The sequence below is a fragment of the Cetorhinus maximus genome, chromosome 1 (assembly GCF_964194155.1).
Source record: "Cetorhinus maximus chromosome 1, sCetMax3.hap1.1, whole genome shotgun sequence".
In the NCBI taxonomy this organism is placed as follows: Eukaryota; Metazoa; Chordata; class Chondrichthyes; order Lamniformes; family Cetorhinidae; genus Cetorhinus; species Cetorhinus maximus.
Genome location: NC_135879.1, coordinates 128,700,176 through 128,723,964, shown reverse-complemented (window position 1 = coordinate 128,723,964; position 23,789 = coordinate 128,700,176). Strand labels below are relative to the sequence as shown.

Sequence of the window (23,789 nt, the reverse complement as noted above, 5' to 3'; positions counted from 1 at the left end):
CCCCGCCCAAGGTGGGTAATCATTTAAGGTTGTGCTTAGCCCTGACTGCACAACTCAATTGTGTAAATGAAGATGCAGCATAAAGTTCGCGGGTTCCTGCATCAGAAGCAATGGGCACGAGTCAATGTGACCCCTGTGCCCATTTTCAGAGGCTACCAAATTGTGCCCCAGAATCTATTATTCTTGGTGAGCCAATGAAACAAAAATGCCAATAATGTAATGCCTCAGTTTGTCCTGTTGCCAATCACGAATGCATAAATATGGATAGCATTGCACCATTAGAGAAGGGGAATATCCCAAAATTGACCGGCAGGGAAAGGGTTCGTGTACCTTGCATGAATCTCTTATGATGCCACTGGAGCAGGACATCGAGATTGAACTCTTAAGTGTGAATTTGAAACTTGGCTTTATTTGATGTTTACAGTAAATACCTGAACGCTAAATTGAACCAGTATTGGAAAATATGACTAAGAAATCCCGAGCGTGACCAAGGAGGAGACTGAGGTTTTCACACTGGCTACCCTATAAATGTTTCTGGAGAAAATTCTTGCCGAAGTGTCAGTTGCCTGTAAGCAATATTTAAAAAGAGGAGCTTTTTAAAAGTATAATTTACAATCTAATGGAGGATTTGAATTTCTAGAAAATATTTTATTATAGTCTAAAGTGCCCAGAAATAAGACAGTTAATAATATATTTTGTTTCCTTATATAAGTTAATACTTTTCACATTAACAGTTCTAAATGGAAAGGTGATAGATATTTTCCCCTGCAGCTTCGATTAACTAGCCGGTAATGTGCTGCATATTGAGTTTCACATGAAACATTGTCAGTTATAGAAAAATTTCGCAATTTATATAACAGTTCGAATGCAATTTACAATATTGAATATGGAATACAGAACTCCCGATCAAGCCCTACTGAGAATTGTTATTCCAGAATGCTGACTTCCTCTGGGAATAATGCAGTAAATGATACGTGCTTTCATTCACAGTCGGTACATTTTTGTTTGCAACATACACAGCACGTTTCATTGCTTCACTTCTCTGGACAATCATTTCTACGGCAGTTTTCGTGATCGTATTTTACTTCTTACCCAGCAATTAAAAACATACACCTTTAAAACGGCTTTCATCAGCCAAAAAGCGATAACCATTAGCTTCGTTTTTGCATTAATACCAATTTCAAAGTTGCCGGCAGTAACTTAAATGCATTGTTTATGACGGGTAGTAACAGCTGTGCTTGCTCACTAGTACACTCCTCATTATACCGGGCTATTTTTGTTACATTTCTCTCTATTCTTATAGTTTCAGCTGCATGTACCTTTACTATAATGTGGCAGCGTGAATGTTAACTGTATCTCTGGAGGGAAACCATCTCATTTACTGTACACTTTAATTGGAACGATCCAGTGTGCGTGCTGTGGATTACAGTCCTTTGTCAAAGACATTCATAGCTCAACGTATTAATATACAAAGGAACAAAGCTGTGCTGCTGGCAAGTTTTCAAAATAATGTATGGCACTGCAACTGAAATTATTACCGTGTTAAACTGGCCATCCCATCAAGTGGGCAAATGCGCACTCGCTATAATCGCTGGTGACTGTGTTAATCTGTTTCAATTTCTGTTGCACACAGCGTAAAGCCTTGTGGAAACCCAATCAAGAGCTAGAATAATAAACCATGGCTCAGCCATTCGAAGCCGAAGAGACATTCGAAGGGGGTGAACTTCTGCAAGGGTCTGTTCAGTGTGTCCACTCGAATTTAACTGGAGAGCCGTAGAGAGGTTTACATGGTTGAAATGCACCTCTAATAAAATGGACTGATAAGCGTCAGCAAAGGACGTACTCAGTTTATACCAGGGAGCCAACGTTACAATGCTGAGGCCTGTAAAGAGGATAGAGGGAAATTTACTGGTTCCCCTTTCTCTGTCCAGGTGAAGGTGTCTAAATACAGCGGAGAACCAGAGGCTGAATAGAAAAACGTTGAACTGAAAGAATTAAATGAGCCGTTAGAAAGCATTTTTACACAAAGGGCGGTTAGAAAGTTGAATTCTCAGCCACAAACTGTTGTTTAAGACAACCACATAAATCATGTAAAAAGGGGATTCAGGCAGTCAGTATGGAGCACAGACACCAGAGGATTCTCCCAATTCTCACATCAGTCACATCAATACTAACTTCACAGCAAGCATAGAATGAGTAAATGAGGTGAGTAAACTGCAAGTGATTTCTTTAACTAAAAGAGTCTTCAATTGGAGGGCCCAGGGGTAGGGAAGGGTGGGGTGATTGGTGAGCTGCTGACTTTTTTTTTCCAGAACAAGGAGAAGTCATAAGTTTACTTCTGGTAAGTGTAGCTAGTCATCTCATAAATAGAAGCACAGTAGGGCAACTCATTCTCATCAGATGCACATCCTGTGCCATGTGGGAACTCTAAGTATAGAAAGTGTTGTGAGCTGGAGCTCCGGGCTTTGGATCTTGAGCAGCAGCTAGTGTCACTGCAGTTCACCTGTGAGGCTGAGAGTTCACTAGATAGCTTATCCCAGACGGTGGTCACCCCACAGCTTAAGAGTTCAAAAACAATAGGGGGGGTGGGGGGTGGATTTCAACTACCCTTATATTAACTGGGATAAAAGTAGTATAAAAGGTATAAAAGTGCATGCAGGAGAACCATCTATCGCCAGTACATAGCAAACACAGTAAGGGCTACCTTAGTGGGCAATGCTGGACTAGTTTTAGGGAATGAAATTGGGCAGGTGGAGAGGGTATCAGTGAGAGAGCATTTTGGTGCCAGTGATCATAAATCAGTGATCTAAATTGGATTTAGTACAACTATGGGAAAGGACAATGATAGACCTCGATTCAAAGTTTTAAAGTGGAGAAAGGCCAGTTTTATTAAGCTCAGATGTGATTTAGCAAAAGTGGATTGGAAACAGCTACCTGAAGACAAATCAGTGTCTGAGCAGTGGGAGGCATGTTAGGAAGAGATAGAGAAAGTTCAGGACAAATACGTCCACACACACAAAAAGGGTGGGACTCACAAAACTAAACCCCTGGATGTCAAAGAGCATGGTGGGTAGGACAAGGTAAAACCTAGCTTATGTTAGACAGTGAAAGCTCAAAACTGCAGAAAGCCTAGAAGAATATAGAAAGTACAGGGGTAAAATTACAAAGGAACTTAGGAAAACAAAGAGAGGGCTTGAAAAATTAATAGCAAATAAAATCAAGGAAAAGCTAAAGGTATTTTAATAATACATAATGAGCAAGGGGATAACTAAGTAAAGAGCAGGGTCAATTAGTGTCAAAAAGGAACCTTGTGTGAATATTTTGCCTCTATTTTCACAAAATAGGGGGATTCTGCAGACATTGTAGTTAAGGAGGAGGGGTGTGAAATTTTGGATAGGGATAGAAATAGTGAGAGAAGGAATAGTGAGGAATTTAGCATCTTTAAAAGTAGAAAAATCATTAGGCCTGGATAAAATGCACCCAGGCTGCTAAGAGAAGCAAGGGAGGAAATAAGGGAGGCTCTGAGCACCTTTCTGGCTACAGATGTGATGCCAGCATTGTACCATTGTTTAAAAAGGAAGGAATGGATAGGCTGAGTAATTACAGGCTAGTCAGTCAAACCTCAGTGGTGGGCAAATAATTGGAAAACATTCTGAGGGACAGTAATAATCATTGTTTAGGAATGCATGGAGTAATCAACAATAGTCAGCATTGTTTTATGAAGGGAAGTTATGTCTGACTAACAATTGCAATTATTGAGGAAATAACAAGGAGGGCTGATGAGGGTAGTTGATGCAATCAACAATGGTTTTAGCAAGGCTTTAAACAAGATCCCACATGGCAGACTGGTCAGAAAAGTAAAATCCGATGGGATCCAGTGGAAAGTAGCAAGTTAGATCCAATATTGACTGAGTGGTAGGAAGCAAAGGGTAGTGGCCAATGGGTACTTTTGCAACTGGAAGGCTGTTTTCAGTAGATTTCCACCAGGCTCAGTACTGGATCCCTTGCTTTTTGTGCTTTATGTCAATAATTTGGCAGCACAGAGGGATTTGGGGGTCCTCGTGCATGAATTCCAAAAAGCTAACATACAAGTTCAACAGGCAATAGAGAAGGCAAATAGAATGTTGGCCTTTATTTCAAAGGGAATAGAGTATAAAAATAGGGAAATCTTACTAAAACGATGCAAGGCACTAGTTAGACCACACCTAGAATACTGTGAACAGTTTTGGTCCCCTTATCTAAGGAAAGATATACTGGCATTGGAGGCAGTCCAGAGAAGGTTCGCTAGGTTGATCCCGGGTATGGAGGGATTTTCTTATGAGGAGAGGTTGAGTAGCTTGGGCCTGTACTCATTGGAGTTTAGAAGAATGAGAGGCAACCTTATTGAAACATATAAGATTCTTAGGGGCTTGACAGGGTAGATGATGGGTGATTGTTTCCCCTTGTGGGAGAGTCTAGGACCAGAGGGCATAATCTCAGAGCCCATTTAAGACAGAGATAAGGAGGAATTCCTTCTCTCAGTGGGCAATGAATCCCTCCATACCCAGATTATCTGAAGTGATAAGGAAGAGGGGTGGGGGGGAGGGGGCGGCAAGCTAGATGACTGTCCCAGAGTTCCTGCAGCTCCTGCCTGGCCCCTTTCTTCTCATTCATTTGGTTGCTAGAAAAGAATAATTGTCCAGGTGTTGTAGTGAAATTGGGACTCATGGCTTCCAAGGCCCTGGAATGGCTTCTAGCATTTTGATTGCCCCCCGCCCCCATTGTAAAGGGAGCTATTCACCATTATTTACACTTGTTATGGACTATCACCAACATTTCCCCATGCAGCTATTATTACTTCATCTTTTGAAGGCTCCCCCCACCCCTGCGCCCACCTCCCACAGTGGGGTCCTATATGGTCCAAATTGACAATGGTCACCCACCAAAAATATCTAAGTCAGGTGATCTTGCCCTGGCCGTAGATATTCCAGCAGAATAAACAACAGCTGTTAGCTCTGCAGCATTTATTCTACTTCAGCAGGTCTGAGAATTTTTGGTCTTTGTATCTTTTACAATGTTTTCAGTTTATAAACAATAACTGGTTTGCATTATGTTAATCAGATACTTCATAGTCTTGAGGTTTAAATGACTTGGGAAGTCATTTGAAACTCAAATTATGTTACATGCTTCAAGTCAGTTGTGATTCAGTAAGACACAGATCGTTTAGTCTAGCCTAGTCCTCCAGTTCATTGTCTTCTCCTGCTGTTGCTGCTTCCAGTGCTGCAAGTGCAGCTGCCACCTCTGGATCTTCCCCTTCTATCCTGAGTTCCACTTCTTCAATTAAGTCCTTGGTGAATTCTCTGTCAATAGGAGGAGGATCATTTCCGAGATCATTCTCCCCATTTAAGGTATTCATTACTTTATCAGAAGATGGGTTTGATAAACTTTTGCTTTCATCCATGTCAGTTTCCAGATTGCATTGAGTTACTTCATTGTTTAGTACATGTGGCAATTTGGTGTTATTTAAAATGTCAATTTCATTACTGTCAATTGTTTTCTCTCCTACTTGACGGACTTCACATACTTCTTGCATGTTTTCCGCTTCAGCGGGATGTTGTGTGGATGGTCCATTGATTGTATGACAACCGCTTTCTGTTTCAGGGTCATGGTGCTGCACTAGTTCACCTTTAGATATATCTTTTAAGTTATTGTTTGAGGAACAATTATCTGTATTAGCGGCTTGTTCTGGAACTGTGTAAGACCCTGGATGTCCTAATTTATTATTCAATGTGCACACTGCACCATTGTCAGTGTTGTCATAGATATCTTCCAGTGTTTTCTCTTGGACACGTGTTATATTCTTTTCTGATACATGAATTTCCTTTCCTATGATTTCTACATTTTGTTCTTCCAAGTTTATCACTTTGTCCAAAGTTGAAGCAAAGATATTGTTGGTTTTGGCATTCCTGTTTTGGAATGACATCTCGTGTTTAATTTCATTGTTTCTGTAATTCTTTTCATTTTTCACACTGTCGGGTGGTAGTTCTCTTATAATAGCTGGTCCAAAGATATACCTGAAACAACAAAAAAATTGCTGCCTTACGTGTTTATTTTTGAAAGGATGACATACTTGTTAAGCAAGTGTTAAGGGTGGGTGATGTGGTGGAAGGTATTATCACCCTGCCCTTTCACCTCCGAGAAAGGCCGATAGGATCAAAGTCTCTCTCTTTGGTTCTGTTGTTAGCTCAGTGAACTAATCTGTCATATAGTGTGAGCTATACAGACAAGATGGTTCCAAGGTTCAAACCCTGATTGGTGCTGAGTTAACCACTGTTGAACAGTTTATACTAGTGTGTTGCAGCAGCCAGTGTGAATGTACTGCAGCGCAAGGCTGAGTCTCCTCAGTAGAGAAACATTAATGACGGGGAAATGTTGTGTAAAGTAGAAATGTATTAATGTGATGTAATATCAGACAGAGTACTTTCCTCCCCAGCAGATAGGCAAAACCTGACATTGATAAATTGCCTTAATGTGCAGAAATGCCCTAAAGCCAATTTAGAGGAAGAATGGAATGGACAGTTGGGAGGTCAGGGAAGTCTTGATTTAAGATGTGAGTTTTCTGGAGGCTCTTCGAGGTTGGGGCTGTAACTTTGGTGCAGTGGAAATCAGGGTCAGATTGTCACTCCACTGCTGGTTTTTTACCTTGAAATGCAGCTGCTCCTTTCTTGCCCAACCTCAGGCTGGGTGAGGATAGTGTAGTGCAGCCTTGTGTTGAGGGCAGCTGAGTTGAAGGTAAGGAAGACATGCCCCTTTTTTACGGCACCAGCTGCCATAAAGCGGGTAGGTTTAAAGATCCAGCCATTTTGAAAAGCCAGGGAGAAGGTAACGTAAGTGGGTAGGATGGCGGAAGGGGCTAGGCTTGGAGGGGGGGGGGCGGAGATGGCGGAAGGGGCTAGGCTTGGGTGAGGGAAGGTGGAGTCGGGAGTGGTCAGTGGGACGGTGGGGTTGGATGGTCAGTGGTGGGGTGGTCAGTGGGGCTTCAGCAGATCAAGGCGGTGATCAGTGAGGGGGGTGGTGGTCAGTGTGGTAGGTGGGGAGGGTAGTTGCTAGGGAGATTAGTTGAGGGGAAGGGTGGCTGGGGGTCCTGTTGGGGGTCGTAGGTATAGTTGGGGGTGGAGAGAGCAGTCAGGGGTTCCGGTGGGGAATTGAGGAGGTAGTCAGGAGGCCTGGGAGTTTAGTGGGGTGCTGGGGGGAAGTCAGGATTTTGGGCAGGTGGAGGGAGTCCCTTAGAGGCTCGGGAGGCACTTTCCTTATCTAAGGAAATATATACTGGCATTGGAGGCAGTCCAGTGAAGGTTCACTAGGTTGATCCCGGGGATGGAGGGATTTTCTTACGAGGAGAGGTTGAATAGGTTGGGCCTGTACTCATTGGAATTTAGAAGAATGAGAGGCGACCTTATTGAAACATATAAGATTCTTAGGGGCTTGACAAGGTAGATGTTGAGAGGTTGTTTCCCCTTGTAGGAGAGTCTAGGACTAGAGGGCATAATTGCAGAATAAGGGGGCACCCATTTAAAACAGAGCTGAGGAGGAATTTCTTCTCCCAAAGGGTAGTCAATCTGTGGAATTCTTTACCGCAGAGGGCTGTAGAGGCTGGGTGGTTAAGTATATTCAAGGCTGAGATAGACAGATTTATAATCAGTAAGGGAATCAATGGTTATGGGGAAAAGGCAGGAAAGTGGAGTTGAGGATTATCAGATCAGCCATGTTCTCAATGAATAGCGGAGCTGACTCAATGGGCCGAATGGCCTCCTTCTGTTCCTGTGTCTTATGGTCTTATGGGATGGGTCGGTAGTATGGTGACTCAGAAGTTAGACGTGGTTTTAATTCTAACTCTTTCTGGGTAACTATTACTGTAAGACAGTCAGAACCATCTGAAGTTTGTGATTTATATTGTCCTTTAGGATGGTTCCCATTGTAGGGCAATTGCCCAGCGGAAGTTTGAACTGCCTGGCCAAGTGCTGTGCAATCCTTACGTGGGGACTTTTGGGGTGGGGTGCGGGGGTGTGGGTGTCCCCCTGTGCATCTTTGGGATACCGCCCAGCTACGACACCCCAGAGCTTGGGAGCTACGGGCCTACTGTTTTTTGTAGAAAGTTTTCGAAAATAGGTGATGACTGATAGCTTTTCCATCAACGTTGGTTTGGGATACACAAAAGTGGGATTACTGGGAAGAACTGTAAGGCTGGAACTAAAAAATCACAACGATACCTTCTGCCTGAGCAGTCAGATCAGATGCCTCTGTTGTGCCTGTGGGAATAAGCCCCTTGCCCTGACTATCTTCATCCCTGTGAGTCCGAATTCTGGCAGCGGAGCAGGGACCCTGTAGTTTCACATCCAAAGAAGCTTGTAATGATGGATAACAGATCAGGGTTTCAACAGAGTTGAGAATGAGACTAAAGTGTTTGGTGATGTTGTGGGGGTGGAGCTAAGTAACCTTGATGGTTCGTATTTGGGGTTTGAGCTCAGGCCTAGGTCAAAAAAGATGCTAAGACTAATGTACAGTCTGAGCAAGCAAATGCACTTAACACCTTCCTGAATAAATTCTGTCCAAAATTGTGTATTTTTCTTACCTTTTTATCATTCTGCAGCACCTGCACCCCATCTGAGCAGTTGTAGCCAAATCAGAGGAGAAACAAGCTGCGTAAGGTTAAAAAAAAAATGCGATATGACAACATGGAGTTGGAATGATTAGATGCAAGTACAATTATGACACATTCTGTCCCGGTGCCTGTGTATCTGATAGGATATATGTTCTGTTACAATTCTGTAGATATCTTTGAAAAGGAAAGAAGAAATGAATGATCTTAAACCAAAATATGACACTTCATAGGAGTGACATGTTAGTGGAATTGATAAAAGTTGCTAGGTATATGTGTTTTTCTGTTGAATATTTTCTTTCCCAGCTGAGTTGGAAAGTGTTGCAGCTAGGAATGGGCAGTATGCTATAGAGAGAAACGTATAAATTAATAACACTCTGCATGGAAGCAAAAAAGAAAAGGAAATGACCTCAAGGAGGATTTACTGACCATAAAAGAGTGGAAGAAATTGGTTGTACATGTGTTGGATCCAGTGCCCTGGTTTGTTGGGGCTAAAGGATCCAGGTTGCATGCTTGTTTCAGTGTGACCGAGTTGGTACCAAATAGAGATCAGTAGACCGTTCTTAGAAGAAACAGATTCTGTTTATTTACAAAAGGAACTCAGCAGCTGCACTTGTGTGCTTACAAATCAAAACTCTGGGCCATAACTTCCGACTAGCGTTGGAAAGTGCTGGCCTGCAGAAATTAGAAGAAATAAATGCACACTTACCTAAGTGTTGAAAATTGCATTGCCACTTCCATTCGCTGGATCTGCTTGGGGCCTGCATCGAAAGAATCCTCGCAGGCCCCGGCGAAGTTTAGATCCAGCGTATTCAAAGAGATCACGCCTCCTTTTTTACAGCACTTGCTGCCGTAAAGCAGGTAAGTTTAAAGGGCCAGGGAAATTGACAGGCCAGGGGGAAGATAAGTGCCTGAGGTAAGTAGATAGGATGTAGAGGGGGAGATGGGGGGGTGTCCGAAGGTCGGGGGTGGTTGTCCGCAGGTCGGGGGGGTGGGTGTCCGAAGATTGGGGGGGACGTATGCGGAGGTTGCGGTGACTGGGGTGGGTGTTTGGAGGTGGGGGGTGTCCGGAGGTTTGGGGGAGGTGGGGTGGTGTCCGGTTGTCAGAAGGGGGGTGAGGGGGCCTCCAGAGGTTGAGGGGAGTGGGGGGTGTCCAGAGGTTGGGGGGGTTCCTGAAAGGTGGGTGTGGGGGGGTGTCCGGAGGTCAGTGTGGGAGGGTGTGTAGGCCCGGAGGTCGGGGGGTCTGAGGTCTGTGGGGATGGTGGGGTGGTTCGGAGGTTGGGGTGGGTGGGGAGGTGCAAAGGCTGGGTGGGGGCAAAGGTCGGGAGGGGGATGTGGTTCTGGAGGTTGGCAGGGGATCCGGAGGTCGGGTGGAAGGGGGCGTCCGAAGGTCAGTTTGGTGTCCAGGCGGGTGGGGGATGTCATGAGCCTCCAGAGGGTGGGGGGTTGTCCGGAGATCAGGGGAGTGGTGGGGGTTGTCTGGAGGCTGGGGCCGGGCCGGGTTGGGAGAGTGTCTGGAGGTTGAGGGGTGCCTGGAGGGGGAGGAGAGTTGGGGGTGTCTGGAAGGTGCGGGAGGTGTCTGTGGGGGGAGTGGGCGTGTGCCTGGAGGTCTGGGGGTCTGGAGATCGGGGGGTCCGAGGTTTAGGGTGGTGGCGGTGGTGTTTGGAGGTCAGGGTGGGTGGGGAGGGGCAAAGATTGTCGGGGGTGCGTAGGTTGAGTGGGGGAGGGGGGTCTGGATGTCGGAGGGGGGGCGGTTTGGAGGTCGGCTGGAGGGGGAGTCAAGAGGTCGGGGGGAGAGGGGGACGTTCAGAGGTTGGGTGTCCAAGGTCTGAGTGAGGGGTCCGAAGTGCAGAGGGGTCAGGGTCCGAGATCGGGGGTGGGGGGGTGCGGGCGGGGTCGGGGTCCGAGGTCAGGGGGGGTTTCTGAAGTTAGAGCAGGGGGTGCTGAGATCGGTTGGGGGGGGAGGTGGGGTTGTCGGAGGTCAGTGGGGGAGTCCCGTGGGGGGTGTGTAGATGTGGGGGAGTCCTTTGGGGTCGGTGTCGGTGTTTACAATAGTTACCCAGAAGTTAGAAGGGGTTTTAATTCTTCTAATTTTTTTTGTGTAACTATTGGTGTAACCCTGGTGGAACCATTGAAGTTTGTGATTTATATCGCATTTTCAGATGGTTCCCAGTGCAGCGCAATTGCCCAGAGGAAGTTAGCGCTTCTGGGCAATTGCCGTGCAAATCCTTACCTGGGAACTTACCAGAGGTGTACCCCAGCGCATCTTTGGGGTACCCCGAAATCCAACGCTGGGGAACTTGGAAGTTATGGGCCTCTGCCTTTACTCTTCAGATTCTAACTCAAGACTACTGACTACAGAGGTAGCCCGCGCTACTTTGCTATTGGGTATTAAGATCATGTGATCTTACATTACAACGTTTGTCTTAAAGGTATATTACACATCAGATTACTACATCCCTCCCCCTTTACTCAGAAATACATTTTACTATTTTTCTCAAAATATCAAATTATTCACACAGATCAATAATTTACAAAGTCAGTCTTTCTGAGAGTTTCCTTATGCGTGTAGAATGTTTCAGCACTACAGCTTCTGATGTTTGATCTGGAACCTCCCTCACTGTAGTTGTTTGAGCATCTGGCTCTTCAGTAGGTACCTGCAAATCTGTTTCTTCGACACTTTCAGATACAGTCAAGCCTTCAGACACATCTGTACTCAATTGAGTTCATTCAACAGGAGACGTTGATTCAGCCATGAACACTGGTGGAATCATTTCTGGGTATTTTGTTTCTCCTCTTATATGATCCACATGTCTCCATATGACTTGATCTTCCACTTTCACGTGATAAGAAAGAGGTCCCATTACTGTACTTATCTCATCAAACAAATATGTTGGTTCTTCTCTAAAATTTTTCACAAATACTTTCCCTCCTACGTTAAATGTCGTGTCACGACTGTGACAGTCATGCCCAATTTTCTGACTTCCCTGACTCCTTTCCACCTCCCCCCTCCCAAGTTCGGCATAATTAGGTTCAATCTCATTCAGAGATGGCACTTCAGGTGTGGCACCTGTTGTTGTATGAGGGGTGGTTCTATAATAGAAAAGAAAACATGCTAATTTAGTCGCTATAGAATCTCCAGACAATTTCTTCATACCAGATTTGAACGTCTGAACTGCTCTCTCGGCCAGTGCATTTGAAGAAGGGTGGTATGGTGAAGTTTTCACATGAGTAATACCATTGAGGCTGACAAATCATGAAATTCAGCACTCGTGAATACTGTTCCATTGTCTGATATGACCACTTCAGGTAGTCTGTTGATTGCGAAACTTTGTCATAGCTTGTCAATTGTAGCAGAAGGTGTCGACGACCTCACTTCGTATATGTACGTCCATTTTGAATGTGCATCGACGATAAGTAGAAACGTTGTTCCCATAAAAGGTCCCACATAATCAATGTGTACTCACACCCATGGCCTTCCTGGCCACTCCCAGGGGTGTAATGGAGCTGTTGCAGGTAACTTTTGTACTTGCTGACACTGCATATAACTTCTCAGTAAGTTTTCTATTTCTCCATCCATCGCAGGCCACCATAGATAGCTGCGTGCTATTGCCTTCATTTTGGAAATTCCGGGATGTGCACTGTGAAGTTCAGATAACAATGGCTTTCGTCCTTTTGGAGGAACAATCACTCGTGCTCCCCACAATAAGATACCTTCCTGGCTGGTTATCTCGTATCTTCTCTGGAAATACGGTTTCATTTCATCAGGTTCTTGTTCTTGTGATCAAGCATGAAGAACTTGATCTCACACTTTAGTTAAGACTGGGTCTGGATTTGTCCAATCTTTAATCTGTCTAGCACATATCGGTGATGAATCCAGGAAGTTCAATAATAGAACGAATTCTTGAGGAATTGAAACATCCTTATCTTTTACTTGCATGGGCAAACGACTGAATGCATCTGCGTTTGCAATTTGACTTCCGGGTCTACGAATAAAAGTATGCTCATACGCTGCCAAGATCAGTCCCTATCTTTGTACTCTTGCTGAAGCTATAGGGGTAAAGCCTTGTTTTTGCTGAACAATCCCAATAATGTCTTGTGTTCCGATATGATAGTAAACTGATGGCCGTATACGTATTGGTGAAACTTCTTGATAACAAAAATGATTGACAGGCCTTCTTTCTCTATTTGAGAGTACCCTTTTTCTGCTGTGTTGAGTGTTCTCGATACATATCCTGTAGGTCGTTCTGATCCATCATCCATTCGATGGGAAAGCACTGCTCCCACTCCATAGGGAGATGCGTTGCACGTTAATATCAACTCTTTTTTTGGGTCAAAACATACTAGAAGTGTAGATGGTTGTAACAACTGTTTCACTTTTATGAAAGCTTCTTCCTGTGGTGTTTTTCTTGAGCAAACAATACAGCGGTGCCAGTTCTGTCAACAAATCAGGCAAGAAGCATCCATTGTAACTGATCATTCCCAAGAATGATTGCAGTTCAGATGTATTCTTTGGCGCTGCTGCTTCTCTAATAGCTTCCACCTTTTCTTCAACTGGATGTAGGCCTTGTGAATCTACCTTGTGATCTAGGTAAGTTACCTCTTTCGCTTGGAATGTGCACTTTTCTTTTTTCAACTGCACTCTAACCTGTGAAAAAGGTAGGAAGAACAGAACCTATCTATGTAACCATGAGAGTGATTGAGAAATTCAGTTTCAAAACTTCTTCCAAGTTCATCAAACGTTTATTGTCAATGAGTCCAGTCACTAGAATGTCATCCAAATAAACTACAACGTGGGGCAGACCCTGTAGTAAACTTACCATGGTTCTTTGGAATATGGCGCAAGCTGAAGATACACCAAAAGGTAAACAGGTGTATTAGTACAACCCTTTGTGTGTATTAATGGTGACAAATTTCCGGGAGGCCTTTCTAATTCCAGTTGTTGATAAGCATGACTCATATCAAGCTTCATGTAGGCTGTTCCATCTGCCAGTTTAGTGTACAAGTCTTCAATTTTTGAACTTAGCCACTTTATTGACTGTTAATTTATAGTCCCCACAAATTCGAATGCTTCAGTCAGGAGAACAGGTACAATTGGTGCTGCCCACTCTGAAAACTGTACTGGATGTATCACTCCCAGTTTTACTAATCTGTCCAGTTCGGCATCTACCTTTTCCCGCATTGCATAAGGTACTGGTCTTGCCTTCATGAATCTTGGTGTTGCCTCTGGATCTACATGACTTGACTTGTATGTCTTCTCCCGTGTAAGTTTTCAATTTGGCATCAGTTTCTTCCAAATTGAGTTTACGTTCCCCATGATTCAGGTGTTTAAAAGTATGCTCACCTATCACCTAGTGACTGCTCCAGTATCCATATCCATTCTGATAGGCCTCTCATTCACTCTCATGGTTACATAGATAGGCTCTGTTCTTCGTACCTTTAAATTATATAATGAATAAATATCTGAATCTGTATCTTCAGGCTTTTCAATGCTGTTAATCTCATTGGGTTTTTGCTTTTGTCTGAAAGTCTGCCTGATTCTATCTTTACAATGCCTCATGAGGTGTCAATTTCGATGACAGAAAAAACTTTCAATTTTTTAAAACTGTGATTCATTACAAGGTTGTCTGCTTCCACCTAAGTTACTATTATGCCATGTTTTTGCTGCTAACTTATCTCTTTTAATTTGTCTGCTAGTGGTGGCTGCTTCCCATTTCTGAGTAAGGCTTTGCACTTTTGCGCTCTGTTTGGCTGAGGCTCCCCGCCCCACGTGGAGGACGGCGCCATTTTGCGCTTCATGTACGGATTTCGAATCTCACTCTACACCTTCCATTGCCAGGGCGATTTCCAATGCCTTCTGAAAATCTAAATTTGTTTCAGACAATAGTCTCTTCTGAATCACACCTTCATTTATACCACACGTCAAACGATCTCTGAGCATATCATCAATAGATGTACAAAACTCGTTAATATTCGGTTAATTGTTTCAGACTTGCCCCATAACAAGCAACTGTCTCCCCTGCAGCTCTAATTCCTTGAGTTAAATTTGAACTGTTGCATCGTCACCTACGGCTTGGGCTGGTAATGATTCTTTACGAGGTTCACTAAATCATCAAAACTTTTCGAATCTGGAGCTCTGGGTGCCAACAAATTTCAAATTAATCCATATATCTTACTCCTACACGTTGATGAAAGGATCGTGCTCTTGTCCTCCCTCACAATGTTATTCGTCTGGAAGAAGAACGCGAGGCGTTCAGCATAATGAGACCAGTCGTCCGAGGTTGAATCGAAAGGCTCAACTCTTCCAAATTGCAGCATGCTCTGAGGGGATTGCTTCAATGATCAGGAAGGAAATTTTTCTTTACTTACAACTACCATGCGAGGTACAGCCCGATTTCGGTTCTTCTGATTTCCTTCGTTCTTTCTTGCTTTTTACCTCATCCTTTGTGTCTTTTATTGCTTTTTACTTTTGTCGCCAGTTTGTTGGATCCAGTGCCCTGGTTTGTTTCAGGGCTAAAGGATCCAGGTTGCACACTTGTTTCGGGGTGACCGAGTTGGTACAGAGATAGAGAAGATCAGTAGACCTTCTTAGAAGAAACACATTCTGTTTATTTACAAAAGGAACTCAGCAGCTACACTTGTGTGCTTACAACTCAAAACTCTGTCTTTACTCTTCAGACTCTAAGTCAAGACTATTGACTACAAAGGTAGCCCACACTACTCCCCTATTGGGTGTCAAGATCATGTGATCTTACATTACAACATTTGTCTTAAAGGTATATTACAATTCAGATTACCAGAACATGGAAGAGGAGAAAAGGAGAGATAATTTTAACAATATTGCCAAATGAGCAAATCAGGTACTGTGGACTACTAGCTTAGGTAGTGAAGTTTTTAACTAACAAAGTCCTGAGTTTGCAGCTATGGGGACAGTCTGCAGAAAGATTTCAAAGGGGTAACCAGGGAGTGTTAGTTTCTTTAGAGTATTGGGAAAGAATTGAGTTTTTAAGGCGGGATGAGAATGGCGGGGTGTTGGGGTGGAGGCTGTTTTTGCTTCTCTGCTGCAATTCTGCAACATTCTAAATCTGCCTTCTATTCTATTCTAAGCAAATTCACAACTACTTAATGTAACATGATAAATAAACACCACCTTTTGAAAGTGTTTGAAACACATCCATGTGTTCATATGGTAAGTTGTGCCTTCAGCTCTTTTAGTGCAATATTAAAATGATCAAAATCATCAGATAATGAAATTGAAATTCTATGTTACTACCTATTATGTATTTTGCTAAGCAGTTCTGACCTCTACCAAAAATGTTAACCTATCCTTTTTTCTTTGCTAACTGTGGCACCCCAAACTACTGCCCTGACAGAGATCAGCTAATTTAGCATAACTTGGAAATCAAAGCTAGGGCCAACTGTCTTGTAGCCCTTAATGCTATGCTGGCCAATGCCTCTATTCAGTGACCAAACCAGGGGAGCTGAAAGTTCAGGAACTCAACAAGGAAACCTACAGCACTTACCAAAGAAAGTAATTTACTTTGTGACCATTAAATAAATTAACGTCTATGCAGAAAAGCAAAATATTGCAAAACAGTAAAAACAGAAAATGCTGGAAATACTCTGCAGGTCAGATAGCATCTGTGGAGAGAGAAACAAAGTTGTGACCAAGGGCCATCGACCTGAAATATGAACTCTGTTTCTTTCTCCACAGATGCTGCCACACCAACTGAATATTTCCAACAATTTCTATTATTAATGACTACATAGGCTGGTATAAAACCATGTGGATCAGAAAGGTTGAGATAGTTGATATCAGCTTTAGTATCCCTTGGCTAGGAAAGCAGCAAAGAAAAATCATTCAGGATTCCAACTTCTTTATAACTAGGGACCACAATTGGAAAATATGGATATAAACCTGAACAGTGATAGTCTTATTAGCAACTTTGCTGAATAGTCAACCAAATCTCACCGTCGATGCTAGAGCTAAGCTTAAGAGAAAGAAAGGAAATTTCCTTCATTAGTCTGAGATTGATTCAAACCCCAACTTCCAGGAGTGATAAATTCACAGGGCCAGACGGTTTCCACCCCGGGGTTTAGTGGAAATGGGTAAGAACATTGCAGATGTCCCATTTATGATCATCCAAAGTTCTCTTGATTTGTGCATGTCACTACACCATTTAAGAAAAGGGAAAGGAAAAATTAGGGAACTATCGACCAGTTAAACTAACATCTGTTGTAGGTTTTTAAAATTCATTCACGGGATGTGGGCTTCGCTGGCTGGGCCAGCATTTATTGCCTATCCCTAGTTGCCCTTGAGAAGATGGTGGTGAGCTGCTTTCTTGAACCGCTGCAGTCACTAGAGTTACCAGAGTCTATAATTAAAGATAGTGTGGCTGAACACATTAGAAATTTTCAGCTGTTTAGAGAGAGCAGCATGAATTTGTAAAGGATAGATCAGCCTGATGAACCTGATCAAATTTTTTGAAGAGGTGACTAAAGCTGCAGACAGGGGAATGCCTGTGAATGTTATTTGTATGGACTTCCAGGGGTATGTGATAAATTACCTCAATTGAGAGTTAGTTAAAGTTGAAAAACATGAAAGTGAAGGCAAATCATTGAAGACTATGAAAATGGCTGAAGAGATGGAGAGTAGGGATAATGGGCAAGTACTCTGTCAGGATGTGACTAGTGGTGTTTCACAAGGTTCACCACATTTATTAGTGACTTAGATGATGAGATAGAAAGCCAAAAAATAAATTTGCCAATGACATGAAGATAGGTGGCATTGTAAGCTGTGCATATGGAAGGATAAAATTACAAAGAGATATTGATAGATTAAATGAATGGGCAAAACTGATAAATGGATTTCAAGGGAAATGTGAGGTCACTGATTTTAGATCTAAAAGGATAGAACAGGGCGCTTTCTAAATAGTGAAAACCTAGAAACAGTGGAGGACCAGAGACTTGGAGGCCAAGGGCAGGTGCGGGGGGGAAGTGGTGGTCATGCATAGATCTTTAAATTGTTATAAACTGGTACAGAAAATAATCAAAAAAGCTAATGGAATGCTGGCCTTTTATCTAGTGGACTAGAATACAAGGGGGTAGAAGTCATGTTTTAGCTATGCAAAGCCCTGATTGGATTACTATGATGGCTTTTAACCCTGAAGCAATTACAGTAAGGAAAATTTATAATTATTTTAAAATGTTTGGGGAATCTGTAGTTGTTTTTTAAAAAACGTTTGGAAAGGACTTTTAAGAGTTTCTATCAATTGTAAAGGATGAATTATAATTTTTGGATAATAAAACCATGTGACCTGACGACCCTTGACCTGGAAACAGTGCCAACAAGAAGGAAGTAAAAATATGGAGACCATGTGGCAGGCAGACACAAATAGGAAACTGGAGTGTTGGCTGATGCCTGCCGAGAATCGGCTAAGTCCTTGAAGGAAAGGGGCTGGAATTCTGCTTGGAAGGACTGTGTGGCTGAAACTGGGATCTTAGAGGTGGGGTGCACTGCCTACTATAACTGTGAAATAATCTTTGTTGCATCTGCTATTCCATGTGTAATTTATAGTTCATACCGACTATAATTACCTGCTAATTTACATTTAATTTACATTGATTCTGAGTCATGTTAAAATAAAAGTTACAAAATAGCAAAAGCTTGTTCAATAATGTCTTCATTTGGGGGTTGTTTGGTAAATTTTATTATTTTGGTTTACGGATCCCTGCAGGAATTGTAACACCACTTCTGGGGCAGAATTGTTCCAGATTTGTACTACGTGCGGTAGCGGGCAGGAAAAAGAACATTTTACCCTTCGGCCGTAATGGTGGCTTTTCACGCTGTATCATCCCAATCCCATCTCATTAATCATGCATTCCCAGAAAACACGCCATTTCAATGGCAGGCGGGCTCTCATTCGCCCACCACACCGTTACCTCGTCACTTCCTCATACCAGGTGCCATGTTTAAAGTGCAGCCGCGCGCACACCTCTCGGTGCTTCCAGCATAGGACTGCTGCTCAGAAGACATGACCCGGAAAGGCAAGAAGACTGCAGCCCCCCGATTCAGTGATGCACTGGGAGCCTTTTAGATGTCGTGGAGACCTGCTGTGAAGTCCTCTACCCCTGCTTTGGGGGAAGGCCAGCAAACAAGGTCACCAATGCAGCATGGGAGGTGGTGGCAGCGACGGTCAGTGCCAATGTCTTGCAAAAGAGGAAAATCACACAGTGCCAAAAGAGAATGAATCGTCTCATCTGTTTCACCAGGGTAAGTCACTCTTCTCATCACTGTCAACTCATAAACCCATCACACATCCACAGTGATCTCACATCTCAAGGGACAACACCACTAACTCTCACACACACCCTCACATCTCCATCAGGCTCATATCCTCTGAAGCTCGCGTCCTCATCACATCCATGGCTCCGTTCAGCACACAAACATTCCACACAGTGCCATACCTCCTGCTCACAATCTCTCCATCTGTTTTCATGCAGGAGAAGCTGGTTCAAAGCAGCAGGGAGAGGTCCCAGACCGGGAGTGGAGTGGCCCACATTAGGCTCCTCACTCACTTTGAGGAATATGCCATCGCGCTGACTGATGAGGACATGGACTGTGTCTGCAGTGATGGTACGGTTGGTGGCGAACGCCCATGTGAGGATCCTGCATCACATCGTCCCTCTCTCAACACAACTGTGAGTTCTCTCTCCCCTGCTTTTGACTCTGCTGACATGCACTACTTATCTCTACTTTGGTTCACAGGGAGCTCTACCAAGCAACCAATGCCCTTGGCCAGCCTGTACCTCAGTTCCATTCAGGTCCTCATCTCCAGCCAAGAGGACACCTCCTCCATTGAAGAGCTGGAAATAAACAGCCTGGAAGACCTATCACAGTGCTTACCCACACCCTCCACCAGCACAGAGACACACACCTCCGTGGGACCTAGATCTAGATCAGGCTCGGGTTCAGAATCTGGTGGTCACGTGCCCGCAGCAGGAGAAGGCAGGTTCGGCTGAGCTCCCTGGCACTCAGAGGACTGCTGGGGAAGAGGCATCTGTGAGGTCCGAGTCAGATGACGAGTCTCTGGATTCAGCCTTCCAACTCATCGTGGTGAGTCAGCAGAAGACGGGGGAGCCTCATGCAGAGTTTATTGGAATCCCTCAACAGAGTGGCACACAGTTTGGAGGAGTGCGTCCGCCTGCTCTCTGATGAAGTGGTGACCATATGTGCACGTATGGGGGTCTCCACAGGAAAGACGGTGGTTGCCATGGAGACCCTGGTCCAGCAGAATGCAGAGATGCACGCAGACCTGCACTCCATCGTGGTAGCTATGAGTGACTTTCTGCAGCGGCAATATGATAGGCAACAGGCATCTCGACGTTCCTCCAGGTGCTCTTTCCCCTCAAGGAGTCAAGCCGGGGCTGTCGGGCACCTGAAGGGAGATGCAGCGGCACCTGGACACCCCTGGGTTATTCACTTAGGAATATCAAAGGCTGTTCTCTCCCTCCGAGTCCTCTATGGTTGTGACCCGCTCAACCTTGTCTTCTGTCACTGCAGAGGGAGCAGCTGGCCCACAGGAGGACAGCCATAGCAAGCTGGGGCCCCCAAGGCCTCAGCACTCCAGAGCACCCATGCCAAAGTCCTCAGAAGCACATGGCCAACTATTGCACAGGCTGTCTCCACCCCTGCTGAGGATGTCAGGGCAGCACCTAGAAGTGTAAGGCCTGGAAAAGTTAAGAAATTTTGATCACAGTTGGTTTCACGAGTGACATTTTGTCACTTTATAACCTGAAAATATATTCACTTTCACTGAATAATGTGTAATGGTGTCTTTCAGAGCTTCATTTACTGGCTTTGCGAGTCCTCTCTCTGCAATCCCCCGCCCCCCTGCTGCTAGCAGTTCAGCTGCATGCAGCCAGAACATGAGTGATTCTGGAGGGAGAAGTGTGTGTGTGGCAGAGCCTTTCAGAGCCTCCTTCCATCACTCTCTCACACACTCAGTGCCTTCATCCATCACACTCATCTTAATGCCCTGAGTATTTTTAATGCTGCCTGCTGGGGTTCACACTTTCAGTTCTCTATCTGAGCTGACCTACATCTCCGCCCACCCAATGACCACACTCCCATACAGCATCTGTTTCCTCCATCACAAGTCTCCTTTCACTTTCGGATTTGCAAGCATGGTGCGTTTAACATTCCTCTTTTGCTCCCCTGTCCTTTCCCCTCCTCCAGTGACCCATATCCTTTCCACCATCACTGTTGACCCCACCCACTCTCCCCCCCTGCCCAACCCTCCCCAACGGGCATCACTTTCCACCTCCCCTTTGTGATCTACCAGCCACAACCCTTTTCTTTTGGCGATGTCCAGGTGAATGTACACGTTCCCTACCTTCCCGGCAAATCCCACCCCCACCCACATTAACCTCCCCGACCTCCTCCTTCTCACCACCAGGGTCCATGCTTGCCTCCGAGTCCCCACCAACCACCCTCGCTATCCGTTTTACTGATACCATCGCACCCTCACCCTCCCACCTTAAGGGCTCACTCTGCCCTCTCTCATTCTCACCATTCCCTCCTATCATACCCATCCTCAGTTTGCTCCTGAGGAGGCAGTCATTGACTCCACAGACCCCCCTCCTGCATGTTCACATGGACATCACCTGCCCCACCTTTCCCCTCCCCCACCAGAACTCCTTCCTCCCCCCCTCCAAACTCCTTTCACCACCGGAACTCCTTTCCCCCCTCAGGACTTCTTCCCCACCACCCCCCCACCCCAAACCCAGGACTCCTTTTATCGCCACCCCCCCCCACCCCCAACCCCCGGACTCCTTTCTTCCCCACCCCCAGACACCAGATTCCTTTCTCCCCCCCGCCACCTCCGCCACCAGACTCCTTCCCCCCTCCAAACTCCTTCCCTTACCTCTTCCTCCCCCTTACACCTATCTCCCCAGTTGTTGTATTCCCCCCTGTTACCCCTCCTTCCCAGTATTCCTTCACCCACCCCTCCCATCCTCAACCCCCGACATACTTCCCTCTCCCAGTGAAACCTAGACGTTCCTCTCCAACCTATAAGACCATAAGACGTGGGAGCAGAAGTAGGCCATTCAGCCCATCGAGTCTGCTCCGTTTTTCAATGAGATCATGGCTCTGATAATCCTCAACTCCACTTTCCTGCCTTTTCCCCATAACCCTTGATTCCCTTGCTGATTAAAAATCTGTCTATCGCAGCCTTGAATATACTTAGCGACCCAACCTCTACAGCCCTCTGCGGTAAAGAATTCCACAGATTCACTACCCTCTGAGAGAAGAAATTCCTCCTCATCTCTGTCTTAAATGGATGCCCCCTTACTCTGAGATTATGCCCTTTGGTCCTAGACTGTCCCGTAAGGGGAAACAACCTCTTAGCATATACCTTGTCAAGCCCCCTAAGAATCTTACATGTTTCAATAAGGTTGCCTCTCATTCTTCCAAACTCCAAGAGTACAAGCCCAACCTACTCAACCTCTCCTCGTAGGAAAATCCCACCATTCCCGGGGTCAATTTAGCGAACCTTCTCTGGACTGCTTCCAATGCCAGTATATCTTTCCTTAGATAAAGGGCCAAAATTGTTCACAGTATTCTGGGTGTGGTCTAACTAGTGCCTCGTATAGTTTTAGTGAGACTTCCCTATTTTTATACTCCATTCCCTTTGAAATAAAGGCCAACATTCCATTTGCCTTTACTATTATCTGTTAAACTTGTATGCTAGCTTTTAGGGATTCATGCACAAGGACTCTCAAATCCTTGCTGTGCTGCAGCCTTATGCAGTCTTTCTCCATTTAAATAATATTTAGCTCCTCTATTCTTCTTGTCAAAGTGCATAACCTTACATTTTCCCACATTATATTCCATCTGCCAAGCTTTTGCCCCCTCACTTAACCTGTCTATATCCCCCTGTAGACTCCTTGTGTCATCCTCACCACTTGCCTTCCCACCCATTTTTGGGTCATCCACAAACTTGGCGGTGGTACATTCACTTCCCTCATCTAAGTTATTAATATATGTTGTAAATAATTGAGGCCCCAGCATTGATCCCTGTGACGCTCCACTAGTTACAGGTTGCCATCCCGAAAAAGGCCCCCCTTATCCCAACTCTCTGTCTTATATTAATTAGCCAATCCTCTATCCATGCCAATATACTATCCCCAACACCATGGGTCCTTATCTTATTAAGTAACCTTATGTGTGGTACTTATCAAACACCTTTTGTAAATCCAAATATATTATGCCTACTGGTTCCTCTTTATCTATCCTGCTTGTTACCTCCTCAAAGAATTCTAATAAATTTGTTCGGCATGATTTCCCCTTCATGAAACCATGCTGACTCTGCTTGATTAGATTACGTAATTCTAAATGCTCTGCTATTACATCCTTTATAATAGACTCCAACATTTTCCCAATGACAGATGTTAAGTTAACTGGCCTATAGTTACCTTTTTTTTTGTCTCCCTCCCTTTTTGAATAAGGGTGTTACATTGGCCATTCTCCAATCCTCTGGGACTTTTCCAGAATCTAGGGATTCTTGGAAGATTACTACCAGTGCATCCACTATCTCTGTAGCTACTTCCTTTAATATCCTAGGGTGCAACTCATCCGGTCCAAGGGACTTATCAGCCTTTAGCTCCATTGGTTTCCCTAATACTTTTTCTCCAGTGATAGTTATTGCATTTATTTCCTCCCCCACTTTTGCCCCTTGATTATTTAGTATTTTTGGAATGCTATTAGTATCTTCTACTGTGAAGACTGAAGCTAAGTATTTATTCAACTCCTCTGACATTTTCTGGTTCCCCATGATTATTTCCCCAGCCTCATTCTCTTAAGGGGCCAATGTTCACTTTGGCTTCTTTCTTCCTTTTTATATATTTAAAGAAGCTCTTACTGTCCATTTTTATATTACTTGCCAGTTTACCCTCAAAGTTTATTTTCTCCCTCTTTATCTTTTTTTGGTCATCTTCTGTTGGTTTTTAAAACTTTCCCAATCCTCTGGTTTACCACTAATCTTTGCCACATTGTATATTTTTTCTTTCAACTTGATACTGTCCTTAACTTCCTTGGTTAACCATGGTTGATTTATCCCCCTTTCTTGAATCCTTCTTCCTCACTGGG

General features: G+C 44.4%; 1 protein-coding gene across 1 annotated transcript in view; it reads right to left on the bottom strand.

Moving 5' to 3' along the window:
- Positions 1-822: 822 nt before the first annotated feature.
- The window catches only part of LOC144683085 (uncharacterized), a 46,918-nt gene continuing 23,951 nt past the window's right edge, over positions 823-23,789 (bottom strand). The window contains exons 2-3 of the mRNA XM_078546110.1: positions 8,612-8,678; positions 823-6,053 (exon numbers count right to left, since the gene is read on the bottom strand). Coding sequence (XP_078402236.1) covers positions 5,213-6,053; positions 8,612-8,643 — 873 coding nt within the window. The 5' untranslated portion in view covers positions 8,644-8,678 and the 3' untranslated portion in view covers positions 823-5,212. The remainder of the gene's footprint in view (positions 6,054-8,611; positions 8,679-23,789) is intronic.